This window comes from Brienomyrus brachyistius, chromosome 1 (genome assembly GCF_023856365.1).
Source record: "Brienomyrus brachyistius isolate T26 chromosome 1, BBRACH_0.4, whole genome shotgun sequence".
NCBI classification, from domain to species: Eukaryota; Metazoa; Chordata; class Actinopteri; order Osteoglossiformes; family Mormyridae; genus Brienomyrus; species Brienomyrus brachyistius.
The window spans coordinates 24,803,324-24,827,628 of record NC_064533.1 but is presented as its reverse complement, the minus strand read 5'-3'; the positions used below and the strand labels follow the sequence as shown (position 1 = coordinate 24,827,628).

Here is a 24,305-nt window from a genome sequence, read left to right as displayed (position 1 = left end):
TCTTACCAACTGTTGCCTGTTGAGTCCAGCTTGGCTTATATTGTGATGATCTCTGTGGTTTCACTTCCCATATTTGTAGCTCCATCTGCATAACATGATGCATTGCAGTTTTTCTCAATTACTTTGGCATATTTCATGAAACACTTAATATTCTTCGCTTCGCTTCGCCGCGAAGCGGCTGGGATGAGAATCAGCACCTCCAAATCCGAGACCATGGTTCTCAGCCGGAAAAGGGTAGAGTGCTCTCTCCGGGTTGGGGATGGGGTCCTCCCCCAAGTGGAGGAGTTTAAGTATCTCGGGATCTTGTTCACGAGTGGGGGAACGATGGAGCGGGAGATCGACAGGCGGATCGGTGCGGCGTCGGCAGTCATGCGGGCGCTGCATCGGTCTGTCATGGTGAAGAGAGAGCTGAGCCAAAAGGCGAAGCTCTCGATTTACCAGTCGATCTACGTTCCTACCCTCACCTATGGTCATGAGCTTTGGGTAGTGACCGAAAGAACGAGATCGCGGGTACAAGCGGCCGAAATGAGTTTCCTCCGCAGGGTGGCTGGGCTCTCCCTTAGAGATAGGGTGAGGAGCTCAGTCATTCGGGAGGGACTCAGAGTAGAGCCGCTGCTCCTCCGCATCGAGAGGAGCCAGATGAGGTGGCTCGGGCATCTGATCAGGATGCCTCCGGGACGCCTCCCTGGGGAGGTATTCCGGGCATGTCCCACTGGGAGGAGACCCCGGGGAAGACCCAGGACACGCTGGAGATACTATGTCTCTCGGCTGGCCTGGGAACGCCTCGGGGTCCCCCCAGAGGAGCTGGACGAAGTGGCCGGGGAGAGGGAAGTCTGGGTCTCCCTGCTGAGGCTGCTGCCCCCGCGACCCGACCCCGGATTAAGCGGGAGATGATGGATGGATGGATGGACTTAATATTCTGACAACTACAACTTGAGCGACGCTCAAAACAATTCATGGGCATGACACAGCAGTATGGTTACATGGAAAAAGGCTGTAACTGACCCAGAACAACTAAACAATTAACCATAACAGTCAAAATGCTTTGACAAATTGGTAAAATAATATTAGCATACACATGCTCTTCAGCTCCAAAATCTTTGTGATAGTTGGTTCACACTTTCTAATTGTCACTGACTGATCATTTGTCTTTAGCAAACGGATACTAATTCATGTCAAAGACACCAGTTTCAATATTGCAAGGCTCTACGTTACAGTATGTAAAGTTCACTGCTAAGAGAAAGCACTCGCATGCACATGTAACTTATTCAGATCTCAAGACAGAGTATAATAGCAAGTAAAGAAAGTCACACAGTACAGTATAACACAAAAACAGCAAAATAACAAAAAAATATGCACTGTGGGAACCAAAATCACTTATGTATATAGTTCTGGTGTAAAAGTATTATAGTGGGAATCTACATTATCTATTTTGACCAAAAAGACTAAAGCAACTGTCCATGAAAGTCTGCATTAACAAGTATGGTAATATTTATTATAATTATGGATATGATAGCCTCTTTACAGGTTCTCCCAATTGCTCTGCTACACTTCATGAAACATACTTAATTTCTCACATCTATAAGAACATTTTGCTAAACAATTCATGCATATATCACTACAGTGAGGTTAATCACAAACGTAAACCTCTCCCAGTTCATTACTTGAGGATGCCTTTAATTGCACGCCTTTTGTTTTCAGAGAAGTTATCTTTATCTTTTCAGGTTTGTACATACTGCTTTCAGGTGTTTATTACTCTTCATTTCTACTGACATTTTCCTATGGTGATTCACCTTGTTACACTCAGAGTGTTTTAAAAGACTCTCCACTAGGGGGCGAGAGAGCCGGCTTTTTCCACCCTGCGGGGAAGCGTCTGACTGTAGAGCAGCAATTTCACAACAGCAGTCTCAGCCCATTGACACTTTGCGGATTCAGGAAGAAGTATCGTGGCCAATATATGAGCGATGTCGCACATATAATATTGAAATTGATCACGATATGAATGTGCATAATCACAATACAATATTTTACCTAAACCTGTACTTATTTAGTATTTCTCTCACACATCAGTAAAGTCAATAAACGTTTTTAAGTAAAATAAAATGTAAAAAAAATAAACATTATCAATAAATATTGCATAAAACCTATTTAGTTGCACAAATTATGTATGTATTATGTAATACGCTCTTACTTAATGCAGTAACCAGTAAGTAATTGTTAGTTACTGATCCCAAGTTGTTTCAACGTTAATGAATCATGACAGTTCATGTATGTCATGCAGGAACTATATTAGTTCATGATTTGTACTTGAGTAGTAAATGAGTTACTGAATTATTTGTGTCCCCTAAAGTAAAGTGATACCAAATAGATAGATGTCAAATATGTTGAAAATACATCCTCCTCCTCGATGTGCCTAGTCCTGGATAGCCACACCTGCCACTTCTTAGTCATTGCGTTCCGTGTATTTGGGTGCCTGCTTTTGCCCTGCCCTTCACTCCATCATTGTGACCTTGTTACTGTGTTAAAGGAGTTTTCTTTGTTTCTAAGTCTTGCTCTGTTCCCTGCTGTTATCATTTTAAGGTTTATTTAGTTGGTTCTTATTTTTTTCAGTTTTTACCCCTTTTGTCCGCTTTCATTTGTACTTTTCCCCTGTGTTCGGTTTAATTCAATAAACCCTTGCTTGTCTCGGAACTGTGAGTGGATTGTCACCCTCATTTACTGCCTGCACGCCATTGTTTATCGTAAGCTTCTCCAACCTTTTTCAGCTGATGGCCCACTTTTGATATTCAAAAAGTAGTTGCAGCCCCACATGAAATGTAACTACATAAACCCTTAGACTGAAGTTTCATGACATGTTATTACAGTTTTTCTTGCATTTCTCAACTGACATTTGCGAACAACTGTAATCCCCACACCATAATGTCACATCTGCACAGCAAAACATCATTTCTCTTCACGTCTCTTAAATCATAGAACATATATGCAAATGGTTTTGTACAACTGTCATCATCAGGTGTAATGTTCAGTTTAACTTTTGACTCTTGTTGGTCAAAATAGATTATAGTTTCCCATTGTAATAATTTTACACCCAAAGCTGTATATGTATGTGATTATTATTAGCCACCACATGCGAAAATGAATTTAAAATATATTCCATAAGTTGCAGTGGTACGATATTGTGTTTTTGGTTCCCACTGTACCTCACAGTATGATTCTGGTATCTATGTATTACCATTTTGCTGTTTTTGTGTTATACAGAGCTGAGTAACTTTTTTATTTAATATTGTACAGTGACTTGAGATTTGAAAAATATATTTGAGTGCTTTCTTTCAGCGGTAAACATATTCAGTACAAAAAGCTTAAGAAATTTGACACTGGTGTGTATGATATGAATAAGTATCACTTTGCTAATGAAAAATGATCATTCAGTGACAATGAGAAAGTGGGAACTGACTGTTATTCAGAATTGTGGAGCTCAGAAGCATACTTACACTGACATACTTACACTGAAATACTGACACTGACATACTTACACTGACATACTGACACTGACATACTTACACTGAAATACTGACACTGACATACTTACACTGACATACTGACAATATATCTAAGCATTTTGACTTTTATGTTTAAAATGATGCTAATTGTACTTTTCAATTGGGTGGTACTGATTAATTCTTTGGTGGAATTATTTGCTTTTGAGCCATGAGTTAATTGTTTTAGGTAAATTACAGGCATTTGTAGCCAAACCATAGCGTTGTGTTATATGCGTTTTGAGAAATGCTCCTATAGTTTTGAGAACGTTAAGCATCTTTCATGAAATGTGCCAAAGCAATAAGTAATCAGACTGTAATCAGATAGATAAAAACTTTGTTGATCCCAAAGGAAACTGAAATTTATCTATTCATCTATTTTTATTTGTTTAGCAGACATTATTGTCCACAATTTAAAGGCGAGGCTGCATTTCTGCTGACAGCACATTCACATACTTTCCCTGACATCGGTTATGACAGATAAAACAAAGGCAACACCAGGGAGGTCAGTTCTGCTTTTTTGTAGTTTTGTTCCGCTTGTGATCCAGATATAGATAAATCTGGTGGGTCACTCTGAATTCTCTACTGGGTCATTCTCTGGAATAAAAACAAGATGTGACCTTCTTGACCTGTAATCCCACCAGAGCTGTTGCAGTACTGTATGTATTTCCAAAAATCTAAAAAAGAATGTCAAATATTTAACATCAAAATTGGTTATGAAATCCTTTTTTTGGCTTCCTTTCTCTTGACATCCCACCCAAAGTGTTCCTCTGTCCTGGGAGGGACTCTAGACTTACCATGACCCAGAGCTAGACTGACAGTCGGAAGATAGATGGATGAACGTTTTCATTTGTTCTATTTTTATTTTCAGTTGTTGTGTCTTTTCTAAATGAAATGTATATGTTTTGGGAGGTCCGTATAATACATAATATATTTTAATTTATCATATAGTTTTATTAATCTGCTGGACTTCATTGTCAGGTCAGTTTGCTAGAAAAATATCTATTCATATATGTCCTTGTTCTGTCTCATCTCCATCAAGCTTCCAGAGAAGTATAGTATGTCAGGGTGAATTTGACTGATAACTCTTGCAATTTTCCTTTTGTTTTGTTTTTTAAATCGATTGTAGTGATGTGCTTTTCATTTGCCAAGCAGAAGATATAAAATTCTTTTTCAGTAACTGAGGATGGTTGCATATTTTTATATTACTAGCAAAGACTACTAACCACTAATCTGTATTTACACTATGTGGCCAAAAGTATGTGGACACCAGGTTGTCCATCGTCTTACGCCAAAACCAAGGGTTTGATATGAAGTTGATTGAACTTTATTGCTGCATTATTTTCTATTTTTACTTTCCATTACTGTATGTGTTGGAACATTGCTTGTGGGATTTGATGCCGCACTAGTTTGGTATTAATGCTGAGTGATCAGGTCCTCTGTGGGTTTGTGTGGCCTATCACTTTGCAGCTGAACTTGTTCCTAAATATTTCCACTTTACAGTCATTTCACTTCTTGTTCACCAGGGCAGGTCAAGAGTGCCTTTGTGCAGTGAGTGTGCTGTTCTCCAAATGGAGGTGTTGGTTTGAATCCCACTTCTCCTGCTTTTTACACAATCTAAAAAAAGTGAAGGGTAGATTGAATCAGTCTTTATCAAAGTTCATAAATTGATCTGTCAATCCTCACCAGTCCTGACGTACAAGCTATTTAACTTACAAGCTATTTAACAGTTTGTCTCTGGACATTGCTGCATTTATCCAAAAGCTCAATTAAATGTACTTCTATGCTATTCATATGGTTTTACTGTAAAGAGGTTTGGAAATTATTATTTTAAATAAGTGATAATTGCATTTTGTATGTGGGGTTTCTTTTTCAGATGGTTTTAATTAAAAACTTTGACAAGGTCCTGTTTTGAGTGGTTTGTACTTTTGGCCTTCAAAAATTGCTACTCTATTTTTATATCTGAAACTTAAGGGTGGAATTGCATAAAAGCATAATTTTAAGTGACTGTGACATTATGTCATGACAAAGATGTTCTTCCTCATTTGAGATATTTTAAGCGTTCTTTTGTAACAAAGTAAGGAACTAGATTGTGTGATTAATACATTGACAGCTTTTAAGCTAGTTTTTTATTTCATAAATTGTCATTTTTATATCATATAGATGTTATTTATTGTGTGGTTTCTACGCTCATACAGAGACACAAACATGTTCATATGTATATATACACTGTACGGACAAAAGAATTGGGATGCACCTCTTAATCATTGAATTCAGGTGTTTTACTTAGACCCATTGTCAAAAGTGTATAAAATCAAGCACCTAGCCATGCAGTCAGTGTGAAAGAATGGGTTGTTCTGAAGAGCTCAGTAAATTCAAGCACGTTACTGTCATAGGATGCTACCTTTGCAATAAGTCAGTTTGTGAAATTTCTTCCCTGCTAGATATTCCATGGTCAACTGTAAGAGGTGCTAATGCAAAGTGGAAGCATTTAGGAATAACATAAATTCAGTCACAAAGTGGCAGACCACTTAAAGTAAGAATGGGGTCGCCAAGTGCTGAGGTACATAGTGCGTAAATGTGGCAAATGCTCTGTTGACTCAATAACTGCAGAGTTTTAAACTTCCTCTGGCATTAACCCCAACACAAAATGCTTCATGGAATGGGCTTCCATGGCCAAGCAGCTGCATGCAAGCCTCACATCACCAAGCACAATGCCAAGCGTCGGATGCGGTGGTGTAAAGAACACTGCCATTGGACTCTGGAGCAGTGCAAACGTGTTCTGTGGAGTAATGAATCAGGCTTCTGTGAATCAGTCTGATGGGTCTGGGTTTGGAAGATGCCAGGAGAACGTTACCTGCCTGACTGCATTGTGCCCACTGTAAAGTTTGGTGGAGGAGGGATAATGGTGTGGGGATGTTTTTCAGGGGCTGGGTTAGGCCCCATAGTTCCAGTGAAGGGAACTGTTAATGCATCAGCATACCAAGGCGTTTTGAACAATTCTATGCTTCCAACTTTGTGATTGTGGCGGGGTGAGTTTGGTGTGGAAGAACTTGACTGGCCAGCACAGAGCCCTGACCTCAACCCCATCAAACACCTTTGGGAAGAACTAGAATGGAAATTCAAAGTCAGGCCTTCACCTCCAACATCAGTGCCTGACCTTACAAATGCTCCTCTGGCTGAATGGGCACAGGCACACTTCAAAATCTTGTGGAAAAGCTTCCCAGTAGAGTGGGAACTGTTATAGCTGCAAAGCGGGGGCCAACTCCATATTGATGCCTATAGATTTAGAATGGGATGCCATAAAAGTTCCTGAAGGCGTGATGACCAGGTGTCCCAGTACTTCTGTGCCTATAATGCATATTTACTCATAGCAGGTGGCACAGTGGTACTGTGGTTAACACAGTGGCTTCACACCTTTGGGTCTGGAGTCTGAGTCTCCACTATGGCTCCATGTGTTCTCCCTGTGACATCATGGGATTTCCTCTGGGTATTCCTCTTTCCCTCCACAGTCCAAACACATACTAAGGTGAATTGGAGTTGCCAAATTCCTCGTGCATAAATGCATGCAGCCTGTGGTGAGTGGATGGTCCACTTTGGGTTATTCCCTGCCTTGTGCCTATTTTTTTGTAGGATCCTGTAAAGGACAAGTGGGCTATCCCCAACAAAACAACAACAAAACAAATCTTAACATTCACCTGGCCAGTTGAACAAGGCTTGCAACTGGAAGCACATTTGGGTGATTTTGTTTCCAGAATGTATTTGCAAGAGAAAGTTTTGAAAATGTCTGGTCTCCTGAGGCGGTCAATCTAATGTAAGAGATGTAGCACAGCTGATGTAGCAGATGTACCCGATTGGTTCACCACTTCGGAGTCAGTCAGCAGATGTTGGTGCTGTACCAGTTGGTGTCCTTTTTGATAGTTTTATTGAGCATTAATTGAGCAGAATCATCTATTAGACTTTAGATGTATTATACTCAAACCTAGAACTGGAGATTTGCTATGTTTGCTTGTGTATGCTCCAGGGTTGTTCCCTGCCTCGTGCCCATTGCTTCCCGGATAGGCTCTGGACCCCCCACGACCCAGTAGGATAAGCGGTTTGGAAAATAGATGGATGGATGACAAATCTAGCCCATCTATTGGCATTTTGATCTCTTTTTTTGAGTGTTTTTAAATGAATAAAGACTTAAACCATTAATCTAGGGTAGAGTTGGAAACCTGACATCTATAACTTTAAGCATGTTTTTTTTTTATTAGGCAACCATTAATTTATATGTATTTTTTAGTGCGTATGTGTAATATTTATTAAGAGACGTGTGCAGTGTTACACTGCCATCTAGTGTGGATTTCCTTATTTGTGGTGTTTTTCAGTTGTTCATCCGCTAGGTAGTGGCAGATCCTGGCAAGGACAAGATGGGCAGTTACCCAGGGAGACATCATACAAGGGGGCACTGAGATTCTGGTGGTGAAGCAGCTGACTGACAATCTGCCCAGGGCACCAAGCATGACAGGACCAGTACTGCTGCTAGTAGGGACCGTTTTACCTACCTAATATTTACCCAAGAACTGAATTACGAATAATTTCAGTGTATATTAAGAGATACATCACTGCTCCGTAAACGTATATGAGCTAGACATTTTTACATGCCACGCATTACCAAACACACCAAAACATATGTATTTTTCATCAGCAGCAGAGCATATTTCTGGAATATGGAAACATAATTTTATGTTTTGTTTGATGTCGCCATCATTGGTGTACTTTAAAAGCACAGGTGTAACAGGTTTTTGATTAGCTGGAAAAGACGCGCTTTGAATTTTTACGTCTGAGTGAGATGTGATTTAGTGCACCTATTTAGACACATACAGTAAACAAAGAATGAAAAAAATTCTTTAAACTTTTCTTTAAAAGGTTTGTGCCTCTATAAACTGTCTTAAATCATTTCTGCGGTATCTCTGAAAAGACAGCAGATTTTGTTGACTTCTCCCCAGTGCCCAGTGCCCTGCCAGTGATGGCTCTTTTGTGCCCATAAAAGTTATACTCTACCCCAAATCACTGATGTGCAAACAAAACAATAACAGATGTCATTCTACCCTGTGACCCTGCATTGGGTAAGTGCCTATGATCTATGGAGGGAGTGATGGATTATTACATCGTTAGCAGCCTCATTTGAGCCCAAAAATACCATCAGCACAGGTAAGTGGGTGTGAACCACCCCTCCGTTTAAAATTATTATTTTTTTTTTTACTGATTAGACACACAGAGCCAGGAAGGAAATTTACGTGTTTGAACCACCACCCACTTTGAACCCCCCCACCCCATCCCTCAGCAAAGTCTACAGAGGGGAACACCCCTCCCTTGGTTGAGAAGGATCTATCAGAAGGGTTGCATTCTGCTCAGATATTTACATATTAGGGAAGACATGCGGTGGTGCAGTGGCTCAGAAGGCAGCCCTGTGAGCACACACCACCTGGCTCACAGTTTGAATTAGTTACTGTAACTTATTCACAGTGTGTATGTGTGTGTGGTCATGTATATATTACATTGTGGGGACCTAATGTTCCACCCTTTTGATAAAAACCAGCTATTTTGGCCCTGTGGGGAGATTTTTTTGGTCCCCACAAGGGAAAGCTCAACTTTATAAAATTCTTCAAGTCTTGTATTTGGTTTAGTTACTTATAGTTAAGATTACCATCTTTGGGATTAGGGTTATGCCCACAGAAATTAATGGAGAGTCCCTACAAAGAAATAGATACCTAATGTGTAAGTGTGTGTGTGGGGGGGGCGGTGTAGGCCCTGCAAATGACTGACATGCTTTGTACCCTGGGCATGAGAAATGCTTCCTGGAAGACTGCTGGACTGGCTGTCTGCCATACTGGGAATTTCCTCCTGGGCTGATGGATATGGGGGCTAGCAAAGTATATATTTTAAGCCCCTCACCACCAAGCCCCCACGCCCCAGCCCAGCTTTCGGTATGAGACCCTAAAGTTCAGGCCTGGTATTGGCTAAATGGTTATAGAAGATGCATGTCTGGCATAACTGTACATTTAGAAATGTGATCAATAAATCAGTCAGTAATAATACCTTGTGATATTCCTGTTTCATAGCAAGTACATTACAAAACGAAGTGTTACTGCTTCAGATGAAAATTTTATTGTTAGTTAAAATTAATCAATAGCAGTCAAGCCATTATGCATGTTATTGCAAATCAAGTTTCCAGTATACTTGAAAAACAAATGAATCCCAAAAAAGTCATCATTAAAAAATCCTCCTGTTAATATTATAATATTCATTTTCAACTAATCAGTCAAGTGGTTGCCTGAGACATAACAAGGTCTTTTAGCCATAATTCAACATTCGTATGTTTCGACAATAGGAACTTGCTCATTTAATGGAGATTGAAGTGATACATCATTAGTCAGCCTTATCATAAACTGATATGTGCCGCTTGTTTCCAAAAATTGGGTTAGGGTCTCGTTACATTTCCATTATGTTTTCCACTGAATTTCCTTAAAAAAATTACAATTTTGTTCTGCCATTTTCCTTTACTGAGGTTTCTCTATTCTCTTTTCCTCCCTGCTCTAGGCAACAAGAGATAGGAGGGGGGAGGAGCCAGTCATAAAATGAAATGTAATCGTTACAAGAATAAGCAATAAGCTAAAGGAATAAACACAGCTGACAGGTCGTGGTTCCATGGAAGGAGACCCCTTTCTTAAGGTTGGATGGTAAAATTCACCCAGCCGTGCACCTGCCTGAGCAAGGCACAGTCCAGACAGGCAATCAAGGTGTTCGGACCCTCGTTAGTTGGGGTGAAGGACTCAGTCCAGGTGATGGAGGACATTGAGGCAATGTGGCTGCAAGCAAACACATGTGACAATGGTCACCCTGATGATTCAGGCCAGTGAACATTAAAGAATTAATTATATACAATTGTTGCTGTCCAATGAAGTGAAGGGAAAGTGATTATTCGTAATTGTTGACAGACCAAAACAAAACGTGTCCTCTGTATTTAACCCATATGTGACATAGCCAGAGGTCATATTTTAGTGTGGTCTGTTGTTTGAAAAATATTTAAGTTAAGTTAAGTTAAAATGTGACTGACTCTTAAGGGGTTTATGGCTACGTCGGTTTAGCTGTATTACTTGGGATTTGACACCGAATTTTCAGTTCAACCCCTGAGGTTAAGAACATCCAACATAAGAACTATTTGCACTTAGAAACGGACTGCTATAGAGTTTATTATATTGTAGCGCCAGTGAGATTTGCATATCCCAGCATGCTTGTGGGATGTGTATATAGCCTCTATGTATGTCTTGTTGTAAGTAGCTGTATGCATTTGTTAGTGTAAACACACAGGATAATGGCCTTATTCCATCTACAGGAAAAAGTCATAACTGTCAAAAATGGACATCATGCAGAGTTTTTACAGCAACTGTATATAATACTACTAATAATTATTACAATACATTTTATTTATATTAAATAACAGGTATCAAAGATGTTTACATAGAATAACGTGGATTTTGTCCTAAAGATATATAATCTTTGAGTTAGGTAAATGAATAGTTCTATTTGTATAACAGGATGAAATAATTCATGGATTAAACACGATTGTTCCTAATGATATAACTTCATAATATGAATGAAGTCACTGATTGCAGAAAAATATATTTGGTTCAAGCAGGTAGCAAAAGAAGGAATTTGGTTCTGATGTCTTTTTTTACCTGTATTCTTTTGTTTTGGATGCAAAGACAACTGCCCCTTCCATTGTTACAGTGATCTTCGTCAGGTCATACTTCAGAGTGTTGGTGAATTTCACTGTAAAATACATCTTCTGTTTGACTTTCAGGTTGCCAGTTACCTAAAAAAAGGAGTAGAAAGTCATTTTTACCTTCACAAATTAATCACTGGAAATTTATAATCCCTGTGTTCCATCATTTTTGTTATCATGAAAGACCATGGCCATTTAGGGCAACAGGCAACACTAACTAAACAACTGAATCTAAAGAAGGAAAAAATTCTCTCATTTGTAGATTACAGAGACACGGGAAGTTAATTGCATTACAAATTACAGTCATCTGTAATGTACTGTAATTTGGTTATGGTAACACGTAACTTACAGCTGTCATCTATAATGCGTTATACATGCCTTCAAAAGACATTTTAATGGTTGGTATAAGAATTAATAAAGCATTTCAGAATCATCTATTGACAGTAATAAGGCATTGGATTGTTCATTATAATATGTTCCCATGAAGCTCTCATCTATAATGCACTATGGATATATTCATATTATGGTTGCAATAAGAACTGAGGATGCTTTGTACTGCATTATGAACGTATCTATAGTGCATTGTAGATGAGAGTGTCATAATGCATAATAAACGTGGCTATAATGAGTTATGCTCTTTTATAAATATTTATAGGCAAGCTTGTAATGCTTTATTATAATGTATTATGAATGTGTTCATAGATTCTTGAAATGTTCCCAAAATTATTAAAAGTAATTGAGTACATTTCCCAAAAGTACATCAGCAAATTCTCCCTGCAAATTATTTTCTAGCATAGAAGCAGCATGGCAGTGAAAAACACAGGTTTCTAATTCAAGCCACTGGAAGGACTTGCATATTGGGTCCTTGGGGGCAGTGCTGATTCTGATCTTTAGTAGAATAAAATATAAAACTTATACTTAGGTCTTGGATTCTACTTCCATTTTTAAAATATTGTTTAATTTCCATGCATGGACACGGTAGAAAACAAGCATGCATGTTTTGTCTAACCTCAATCGTGAGTTTGGGCCCTTGCAGGGTCACCACGCTTTGGGTGCTGATGACTTGTCCCATTTCTTTGATTTTCGCCCTGACAAAGAAACTCAGGTTGCCCTGATCCAGAAGCTTGCTCATGTAGTCTTTGGCATTGACTTCCACATATTTTACTACAGCTGAAAGACAGAGGGTGGAGATGTGGAGTTTAATGAACCAATATTGCCTTTGTGTCTGTTTCTGATGCTGGGGTAGTAAATATGGTACTGTTCCAAAGTCTGGAAACACCTGCTTTTAATGCATTTGTTTATATTTTAGCAGTTATTTCGCCTTATAGTAAAAGACCTCGAGGCCATGAAGTAATATATATCAAATTTTATATTGAACAAAGAAAGTGTTCAACATCTCAGATTTTAGACTCTTCGAAATAGCCCCCTTTTCCTTCAATGACAGCGTTGCAAACTCTCATCATTTTTTTAGCTAGCTTTCACATGTAGCCACCTGGAATCCCTCTCCATCAGTAAAATAATTTTATTTAAAAATTGAATAAATTTCTTTTTTGTGCTAAAAGTAAGATTTATGAAAGTAGAAATTATTCAATTGATTAGATAATTATATAGGAAACATAACTTACTTTTTAAAGGCTCCAAATTCACACTGAAAGCACTGTCACTTATTTTGGGCCCCAAGACACCAGTGTAGTAAATGACGTTGCCAGCGACTACAGCATCAATGTTGTGCACGGATCTACCCAAGTTCTTGAACTGAATGTTCAGTTTGAAATCCTTGCCGATCATTGTGTTCTCCGCTAGGACCTTTATCTCCACATCCTCCTTGGGTAAAGCTGATCGGTTGCTGGCTGAACCGTAATTCTGAGCAGTAGCCATAGCCATCTGCTGTTCTGTGCTTCCTGTGTTGCAGAAGGAGTAGAATTATGTCTTGTAACTGCTAGACAGTACAACTGTTGGACAGTCTCTACCAACACCTTACACATATGTACATGTAACTGGTGAAAAACTATTGCTGTACTTGCTCAGGAAAGCACTAGAGAAGTCTATACTTCTAATAATCCAGCAAATTTTATTAAGAACAAACATATAACATTTAAGTTTGGAAAATACAAATCCAGACCAAAGTTTTGTTTCAACCTACCAGTTGTGTACTCTGTGACTGTGACTCTTTATACTCAATTAGTCGGTAGACACAAAACTTCAATCTGGATTTGTACTTTCTGGACCTGAACTTTCCACCTCTGCTGATTGTTTAGACTCATAAATTATAGACAACTTTGGCCTTCTTAGAACAATCAGTCAACCACAAAGGAACGTTTGAAGTTGTTGACTACAGAAGTTAATAAAGAAAACTGTAGATCACAAGAGAAACAAACAAAAAGCGTCTGAACTTTCACTTGAAGCACAAATAAGTGGACTAAAGTTATCTTCCTTTGGACCTTGGGGGTACATTTCCCCCCACTGCCTTGGTTCCTATGCCCCTGACTCAAACTGAAACCCACCACCCCAAAACCTTCAGGTTCACCTGGAGGATATTTGTACGTGTAGGTAATATCCATCAAGGTATCCTGGCCTATCTCTTTGGTCAGAATGAGACTTCCCACATATGATTGGTTCACTTGCAGTACTTTGTCATCTCCATTCGGCTCCTCCTCGATAACTACGACTTCACTTTCCACCTAAACACAAAGTGAAAAAAGTCATGCAAACACAATGGATTTTCATGTGAATCAGGTGGATTAAGAAGAATAAGAAGTGCATTAGGGCCATCTAAAAGGGAAAAAGAGATTAAAGTCTAAATAAACTTTCAAGAAAAGAGAAAATTTGGAGATTAAAGTCAAAAACCTTTTGATTACGAAATAAACTTTTGAGAAAAAAAGGTTTAAATTTTGACATTATATACAAAGTTTTGAGGTTAAGGTTGAATTATACAATAATACATTTCAATCTCAAAATATTTTTTTCCTTTTATTTGGCTCTAATACTCTCCAGTTGAAGATAAGAAATTAGTAAAAATATCAATCTCTCCTACTACATGATTCCATCACTTCCAGTATTCAAGCTCAGAATTTATGCCTGCATTGATTACTAAACTTGGCACATTTACCGTAACTTTAGACAAAGTTAAAAGAATGCCTGTATGAAGATACACAAATGCATGAATTCTAGTAACTTAAAACTTACATTGACAACAGCATAATGGTAAAACGATTTGGACACAGGTTAAATTCAGCTCTTTACCTCCGAAAACACAAATGGTGCATCATAGGAATAACAGATTATGCCTCGCTTGTTGGCACTGATAGAGACAGGACCACATCTGTACATGCCTGAAAGGTGGAGGAAACAGGAATTGAAATGTTGTTCAGCTTGCAAGTCAAGATTGATCTAATTCTATTATATTCCTAGTCTGGTGTCCTCACCGGAAAACAAACATTGACAATAAGTGATTTTGTAAACCATCTTTCTGTATCAATAATGTCACAAAACTCTGCAATACATATGGGTTACAATTTTAATTTATATAGTTGAGTTGTTTTTTTATGTGTGACAGAAAATAGATACATATTTTGATGTGTTACAGAACTAAAACAGTGAAACCACAGTGAAACCACAATGAAACAGGACTTCGTTAATATCCTTGATTTATCGTAATACTCGTGTCATCAGGGTTTGATCTGACGCAAGGACTTTTTTGACTTTGGAGTGTTTTATCTTGGTCTATCTGGACCATGAACGATGATGTTGAACTAAACACAGCAAGTCGAAAAGCTACTCATTTATCTCAATAAAGGACAGCTGATGACGTACCTTTGAGGCATTGTAAAATTTGTGTGTTATAAGGAATAAAAAAAGGCTCCCTAACTGTAATGAAGAGCTACATTTGAGTGACAGAATCTTCAGTCAGGTAATGGTGAGTATGTTTTGGTATCAGAGTGTGTGGGTTATCTAATCTCTCACCATCACTGGTCTCCTGGGGGGTGCAGTCGACTGCCTGCCAGCCGCCAAAACCCACAGGGAGGTCTGGTCTGGTCATGTAGGCTTCATTCCAGCAGTGGAAGTTCCTGCAAACAGGGTCCACAAACCTCAGCATTAACACATTTAAGATACGGTACTGCGCAAAAGTCTTTCAGCTTGGTGTAAAACGAAGATATGTCTATATGTGTCAGCTTAGCCATTTCAAAACTTTTCGTAATATCACCCCGGTATTTGTAACAACTATCCAACATAACCATGTATTTGTTGACCTGATCACTAACATACCATGTTTGACTACTCAGTCCCTCATTGAATTACTTAACTAAATGTGGTAATTAGTTAAATGAGCTGGTGATGAAATTTAACGATTACATGGAATGGCTGGGGTGCCCCTGAGGAGAGGTTTGGGAATCGAAGCAGTGTTTTTTTGTTATGGTTAGGTGCTTGTAGTATAATATGATTTTACTTTTTCTGAGCAAGTATGAACTGCCCAAATAAACAGAAAGGCACGTTTTCATAAATACCATTACTGATGTGAAACTGCAGCCCAGTCTTCTGTTTTAATTTCTTCACATTTTAGGCAGAGCAATTTGACCTATGTGTTTCGAATGTTAAGCTATTATAAATGTAGTTAGTAATTATAGACCAGTTAGCTAGTCCAGGGGATGAGACTGGGAAAGGATATATAAAAATGTAAGGGATTTTCACGGATTATCACGTATTCAAGAAAGGCTGATTTTTACATTATCAGCTAAATACTTAGTATGAAAAAGCCTTTATACTGACAAGCCTTTGACATGTTTTTACCAGACTTACCAAATGCTGTCTGTAGTACGGACTTTGTCAGTTTCCCCATTCTGGTTAACATATATGTGCGTGATCAAGCTTCCACCGTGGTCGTGGGCAGAGTTGAAGTTAGTGATGACCCGTGATGGAATTCCTACACACCGGAGAACTGTGACCAATTGTAAGGAGACATAAAAAGAAATATTTCCAATATTTTTACTTGTATAGAAGAGGAATTAAAAATAAATATTTTATACTGTTTATACTTGAGCCAGACAGCTACCCCATGAATGACAGTAGCATTGTTTTTTTTTTGTTGAAACCTTAGAAATATCTTAGCAAAATTAAAAAAAATTATTAGAAAAAAAGATTCCGAATAAATATAAAAAACTTAAAATGCGAGAATTGTAATGTAGAGTTTTATTCTACGTGGATAATATTGACTCTGTTGGGAACCTGTTCACTTTTTGTCTTTTTTTAATAACAGAGCTTTTACAAAGTGTCAAAAGTTGTATTTACAGGTGTTGAAGATTCCGGCAAACACCCAGCACTGCCCGTAACGCACTGGTTTCCTTCCTTGGGCGTAGCTTCTCAGGATTTTGACGCTGCCTGTCCATGAGGTGGGTGCGTAACCATCAGAGAAATTGTCGCTCCAGTTTCCCACCAGTACCCCATTAATGTTGTCAGTGGAATTCAACTAGAAGCATGGAAATACAATAAACCATTTTCAATGCTTCTCTAAACACAGAACCAACCCAAGGCAAAAGCCAGCTAAGCGGCTCCTTAGGGACCGGCGGCCACCAGGGGGCCCCCTACCATGACCAGCCTGTCAGAATTGTAAGGAAGATGACAAATGATAACTATGTTAATCAAATTTTGCCTTTGGCCCTGAAAAGGACTTTGGCCAGTCAAATGGCATTTCAGTTCATTGTCTAGAATAGGATGATAATTTTGTGTGGAGGGCCAAATCCAAGCTTCGCTAAGTCTATAGGGATCATTTCTACTAGCTAATTTTTATATCCTGTGAAATCTACAGTAATAAATTCATTAAATTTAACTTTTCTGTTTTTGGATAATACATGCAGAAATCAAGAGTGCATTTTATTCATTATTAATTCAAAGAATGATTTGTCAGCAAAAATCTGCTCAGACTTGAACATAAAACTGAACCATATTTAAAATTTATTTTAATAATCACAGGGGCAGGGGCGCTGTAAAGGGGGGGGTAAACAATGATGATTCTCGGGGCCCATGACTGAGAGGGGGCCCAGAGAAGCCCCCAATAAACTGTGTTGGGGGCCCTGTCAAGATTCTTCTCATGGGGCCCAAAATCCTTAGCAGTGCCCCTGCACAGGGGCAATATAGCTTTGGCAGGCTGGTATGTGTTTTTCCCAGGTCTGGTCTAAAAGAACACAGCATATTTAACTATTGGATTTCAAACACAGTATCAGATGGAGCTTGGCTGTTTTAATTATTCTGGGAAAGAGTATTTATCAAGATTGAAAGATTGAAGAAGGAGATTACCCTGGCAGATGCCTGTCGGGAAACGATGACTGGATCGCCTCTACTACTCAGGGGAATGGTGGCATCATCCATGACCAGGAGACAGGCATCCAGAATGCCACTCTCAAACTACACAGAGAGCAGGAAAACAACAGCTTTGCCAATCAGAATATACCATTTACAAAAAATGCATTAAAATGTGAAGAGAAATCCGCAATTCAATTCAAAATATAAGATAGATGGATGGCGTATCAATGAAAATGAAAAGCTACTTTTGTCAAACAAGAACTATAAATTATTTATGCAAAATGTTAATGAATGAGTAAGTCTCTGATTACTAGGCAGATTAGATACTTAAAAGTCCTTTTTTATATTACCTGGCCAAAATTCCATGGTCTGGGGATTGGGGTGTTATTATCTCCATTGTATATGATCCCTGTTTGATTCAGAATGTACTCACTTAGCTCACTCTCATTGGACATGAACACAGTGTCGTCTGGAAGAGAACAGGTCAGTGAGGATCTGGGCAGCTTTGTATCCAAGTCTAGCGTCCTTGTAATGGAGAACTTCATTTCCCAGGAAATGGTTACGTACCGCATCAAACGTTATCATGTGTGTGCGACATATATTTATAAAATTTATTATTACTTATTGTATAAATGTAAATTGAGTTCAGCAACTGGGAAATGTTTGGGTGCAGTATGAAAAATAATTAAGTTGCTTTGATTTGCAATTAAATTAATTCAGTTTTGTAAATTTATTGCCTACTTCTATACTAGGAAAATGTGGATTGTTTGTTAAGTTCAACCACACTTCTTTGTCATAATGCTATTACATCATTGTCACAACCATATTATAACATGTTATAAGAGGTCATGACAGTTTCTGACAATTACCCAAATATGGCATAATAAAAATTTTCAGGTGAGAGCAAAAATTAATTTCACATTTGCTGCTGCAGTATTTTTAATCACAACACATCAATTAATATAATAAAATTCCTCAGGCCACAGTGATGATAATACAAATAAGAATATGAATATTAAAATGATAAGATTATTAGGAATAATAATAAGTGTGCCTAAACTGCCCAGAGTCTGTGCCAGTGTGTCTGTGCCAGTGTGTTTTGCCCATAAGAATGAATGGATGGTTCCCACAAAGATAAGCATATGGGTCTGTGTGTGTGTGTGTGTGTGTGTATGTATGTTTGTAATTATTAAATTGTGGGGACCAAATTTGGCCATAATGTGATAAAAACCTATAATTTTTACCTTGTGGGTAGATTTTTTTTCAGTCCACATTGGGATAAATTAAATTTTATAAAAAAAAAAAAAATAAAAATCTGAGAGTACAAACAAAAAACTAAAACATCTAAAAGTCTTGTATCTATTTTGGTTGCTTATGGTTCAGGTTAGGGTTAAGTTGTGGTTAAGTTTTTCATAGCTGGAATTAGGGTTATGCTCACATAAATGAATGGACTGACACCACAAAGATATGAATACAAAAGTGTGTGAGTGTGTAATTATGTAATTGAAGTTGCATGCGATACATTAAAGCTGTAACACAGGAAAGAACAAAGAAATGAAAGATTCCTAACAGAGCCAATCAAAGCCCATGTGGCCTCCTAGGGAAGCTTCATCATAGGTTAGTCGTGCCCCCTCAGAAGGCAGCACCGTAGCAGGCTGCCTAATGGGGTGACTGACATTGACCGACAATATACAGTGCAAAGGCAGCCAAAGAAAATGTTTCTAGTTATTTACCTGGGTAATAAGTCTATTTTTGTTGAGAAAAAAAATATATAATTTAGCATACGTAAATTAACAATAGCACAATAAAGACTAACAACAGCTTCTCCTGTAGTCAAAATGATACTTGCTGGATGTCTAGAAGAACACTGTTTCAGGTACCATACCTCTCCTCAAGGGAACATCAGCCATTATGTTATAGTTATGATATAGCATTATGATATAGTATCACAGCACATACATAGCGCATCTGTATGTCTGTATATTGTACATCTGTGTATATATATATATTATAGTCTATTATTATATATATCTATATATCTATTCCCACCTTCACTGTGCTCTTAACTGTACATACTGCATTTAACTGTGCATACTGCATTTAACCATACATATCACATACTATATTTATTGCACTTGCTGCTCTTTGCACTTCTGATTAGATGCTAAACTGAATCTCGTTGCCCCTGTATTTATACATGTGTAATGACAATAAAGTTGAATCTAATCTAATCTAATCTAATTCTGTGTATTCATTCAATTTAGCCACCAGTTCTATTAATTAGTTAATTAAATCAGTGAAGTATTGATTATCCAAACATAGTATCCTAGTGGTCGAGTCAAAAAAATAAATAAATCATGGGCTATTGAGTATTTGTTACAAATCCCGGGGAGAGATTTTGAAATTGCTAAGATAATCATTTGAACATCATTTTCTTTGTCTGCCTAAGACTTTTGCACAGTACCGTACATATTATCATGGTAGCTATTAGGTGCATAGGACACTCGTCATCATTTCAAACATCGTTTTTCAAATGAAAGTAATTCTCACCGGCAGCCCAGGGATTGAACAGAATGTACAGCTCTTGGGACGTGATCATGTCCCTCACAAGGCCTGCAGGAGTGATGACCACCACATACATGCGGTATTTTCCCACAATGCATGCTGCTGCTGGGGTGATGCCCATCAAGATAGTCCTGCTCGGACTTTGCAACAGCCTCCCCTGCCATGATGTATTCTCACCCGGGTTCGGGGACACGATGATTGTTGTATTTTGGTCAATTTGAGGACTACCACCTTTAAAAAAATTAGATTATGACTGTATCTCAATCATACTTCTGAAGTTTTAGTGCAAGAAATTCAGTTCAGATTTAAGTCAAGAAAGAATTTAAAAAAAAAATCATATTCTGATATATGTTTAAAAATACCTAATACGGCTCTGGGAAAACAGAGAAAAGATATACAATGTTCTACAAATTAATAGCCTTTTATACAAAAATTGGTATGAATAAGATTATCTTACAGTAAAAATACCGTCCCTCAAGAGAGTTGTGCAATACCAGTATTCAAATTAATATTATCTGAAACTTTACATCTTTGTTGAAGTTGATCCCAGCCTCCATCCTATAATCCATCTTCATCATTGTCTTTATGATGTAATGGTATGATTTGAACTCTACACCCTGTAACAATGTACAGGACGAAACCCTCCGGCCAATCAGCTTCAGTATTTTTAACTGCAGGTCCTCTGGCCTACATGAGGTTTTATAATAGTCAATATGATTTATTAAAGATTTGCCAAGACCCGACCTAAAATCAATATAAACCTACTTGGTATGTGAACACGTACAGTTAGTTGCTACAACGTGTGATATCACACTGCAAATCTGTTCTAACGCGATTGATATATTAGTACTATACATGTACTAATAGTACTATACATATACTAATAGTACTATACATGTACTAATAGTATTATACATATACTAATAGTACTATAGTGGTACTATTAGTCTTATACAACATGGAATTGCTTTTGTGTTTGTAAGATTTTCAGTCGGAGAGAAAATGGATTGTGCGAACTACAATACGATACAGTTTTAGTGAGAAACACTACTTGCACACAAAAACAGCTATCCAAGTGAACAATAGTAATGTCCAATTTGAAAACAAATGGTTCTTTTGAATCTGTTCTTTTCAAGAAGAATCCGTCAAAAAGGTTGTCAAATGTAAAATAATCAATTTTTTTGTACATCCACACATTGCATAGGTTAAAATAAAAAAATATTTCACAAATTATATAAAATCACAGCAGCCTACTTTAATTCACTTACATCACAGGACCACAGAATAGGTCTAGCAGTGACATACAATATAACACTTACCAATGCGAAATTCCAGCTGGAACCTGTCTGATCCAGGTTTGTAGGCTCGATTAAATGAAATTTGTACTGAGAACTCCTGGCCCCTGCGCACGATGAGAAGTGGGTTGGAATATAGAACGGTTTTGTGGTTAGCCTTGTTATTTCTCATCAGCATGTCAATCTGGGTCACCTGTAAATATCCTAAACAGAACCAAAGGGAGCAGATTAACACTTAGTGAAAGGAAAGCAAAAAAAAAACTTAGAAATAAAAGCTGCTAATGATAAGACGATCATGCTATGACAATAGAACGCAAACAATCATTAGCCTTAACCTTCCTCTGCTGTTGGGGTCGGCACTGACCCGTTTGTAAGTTTAAAATGCATAAAAGCACTGCATAGATTTGTGCACTGTATCAAGGCTTTTTGACTTTGTCAGGAATCTCTGTTTAAAAAAAATAAATTTCCAAAAAAATAAATTTCACTAGGCGAGGCATGCCCAGACATGTAAGGCAAGATAAGACCAATTCAGAAGAAAGGTCCAGAAAGCCTCACCAAAAATATTAAAACCAATCTTTTCATGGATAAGGAAGCCTAACAAGGTAACCAAGAGGTGAGAGACAAATTGGATGATAAATAATTATTTTGAGGGTATTTCATGGCTGATTTAAGACACGGGTCGACACCGACTCGTCTAACATAAGAGTTGCGTACAGAAAGCTAACGCGGGATTAAGGTATATACTGAGATTTTCAGGAACTCTTCCTTACCATCTACAGGAGCAGGGCCACGGGGATTCCCAAAAGGCTGGAATGAAGAGACGTCGTCCACCTCAGCATTGGAACAGGCTTTGAGATGGTTTCTGCGCCCTTTCGTGTACCTACTGGACTGATCGTCAAGCTTCATGACATGGTCCATGATGCTAAGAAGTTCAGCTTTGTTCAGCAGTCTGGTGGGAAAAACCTAGACATAGAGAACCATAGGAAATAATACCTTTGTAACATAAAAAGTGACCATACTGCTCACAGTATCCCTTAGTCACACAAGAATATCACATCAAATAGGCTAAATGAATATTGGACATTTACAGACTTATTTGTAAAAGCTATCTCTGGTTAATTGTATGTTGAATATGATGTCCACTCTTTCAGATTAAATACGAAAGCAAGAAATATGACACTTTGCTTAATATCTAATCACTTCTAGTACAGGAATATGTAGCATCAAACCAAGGCAAAATAAAGTAAGCTTATGCTAAGACAATAGTGTAGTCTAGTCAATAGTCTCATTAATAAATATACGTAAATTATAATGAAATGAAATGTGAAGATCTCTCCCTCTCCTTCTTGCCTCTGGTTGGCTTCTCTCAAGAAGAGCTCTTGGGGTCGATGTCCACCAACTGTTGGCTGGTTGAATCTAGCTTGATTTATACTGATATGTGGGATGATGTCTGGGATTTTACTTCCCATATTTTTGGCTCCACCCCTATGATGTGATTTGAAGATCAAACAGATATGAAAAGCTATAAAATAAAAACCAATTAAATCATTCACTTAGTATAGCAAACATTATGAATGAAAAAAATGATTTTGATAATATAAGAATGCCTAGCAACTATGAAAATTTTAATACATGTTACAAAGTTAATATCTTTGAACATTAAATATGTTTTACATGGTAAGTTAGAAGACCGTCTACCTTTGATGTGCTTAAAGTTTTTTTCAATTTCTTTGGCATTATTCATGAAACATATTAAATATTGTCCAGACTATAAGAGCATTTCTCAAAAAAGTTCATAGATATAGCACATGATTTAGCTGCAAAAGCCAGTAACTTACTAAACAATTAATTAATTTATGTCTCAAAAGCAAGTAATTCCACAAATGAATTAGTCAGTACCACCAAAATGAAAAGTACAATCCACATCATTTTAACCATAAGAGTCAAAATGCTTAAATATATTGTCAGTATGTCAGTGTAAGTATGTCAGTGTCAGTATGTCAGTGTCAGTATGTCAGTGTCAGTATGCTCCTGGGCTCCACAATTCTGAATGACGATCGTTTCTCACTTTCTCACTGTCATTGAGTGATCATTATTATTTTGCAAACCGATATTTATTTATGTCAAAGACACTAGCAGTTTTGCCATTGCAGGGCCTTACATTACAGTATGTAAAGTTCACTGCCAAGAGAAAGCACTCGCATGCACAACTTATTCAGATCTCAAGACACAGCACAATAGCAAACAAAAAAAGTCACACAGCACTGTATAACACAAAACCAGCAAAATGGCAACACAAGAACAACAAAATCCTACCGAATACTGAACAACAATGCATTTTCACTGCCGTTTATGGAATATATTTTTAAATAATTTTGAAAGCTTGGCTAGCTGTTTTGCATGTGGTGGCTAACACGATGACCATATATAGTTTTGGATGTAAAATTATTACAATGGGAAACTATATAATCTATTTTGACCAACAAGAGTAAAGCAACTGAAAATGATGCCAAATGATGACAAATGTACAAAACTATTTGCATACATGTACTAAAACATTTGGCAAATTGTGTGAAGCAATATGAAATGATGTTCTGCTGTGCAGATGTAACATTGAGCTGTGGGGATTACACTTGCTGTTTTACCAGTGTTAATTGTCATTTGAGAAATGCTTCATAGCGATAAAAACTGTAACATGAGAAAGGGGAATTACACTTCAGTCTGAAAAAGCTATCATGAACATTTGATGATTAGGTGTTACTGTACTGCAGTCAAAAATTGAGACGGCCCTTTAAGAATATGATGGGACTTCCATAAAAGGACACGGAGGCCCACTGGGTG

The 24,305-nt window shown here is 37.8% G+C and overlaps 1 protein-coding gene across 1 annotated transcript; it reads right to left on the bottom strand.

Moving 5' to 3' along the window:
* Positions 1-9,846: 9,846 nt before the first annotated feature.
* LOC125744644 (coagulation factor XIII A chain-like) lies at positions 9,847-22,436 on the bottom strand. Its single transcript, XM_049016683.1, has 14 exons — positions 22,235-22,436; positions 21,489-21,668; positions 20,155-20,400; positions 17,955-18,073; positions 17,599-17,706; positions 16,594-16,771; positions 16,105-16,243; positions 15,271-15,374; positions 14,551-14,639; positions 13,835-13,988; positions 12,933-13,208; positions 12,317-12,477; positions 11,261-11,397; positions 9,847-10,390 (listed from the first exon to the last, which is right to left on the bottom strand). Exons 1-14 carry the CDS (start codon positions 22,380-22,382, stop codon positions 10,249-10,251), a joined length of 2,181 nt encoding a protein of 726 aa, XP_048872640.1. The 5' UTR covers positions 22,383-22,436; the 3' UTR covers positions 9,847-10,248.
* Between the last annotated feature and the right edge of the window lie 1,869 nt (positions 22,437-24,305).

Bases quoted from the DNA above. Each gene is read 5' to 3' on its own strand.
- LOC125744644 (XM_049016683.1), bottom strand. From the start codon at position 22,382: ATGGACCATGTCATGAAGCTTGACGATCAGTCCAGTAGGTACACGAAA. The intron at 13,209-13,834 runs GTGAACCTGAAG...TCTGCAACACAG, and splicing joins CACGTACAAATATCCTCCAG to GAAGCACAGAACAGCAGATG. The intron at 12,478-12,932 runs GTAAGTTATGTT...TCTGTCTTTCAG, and splicing joins GAATTTGGAGCCTTTAAAAA to CTGTAGTAAAATATGTGGAA.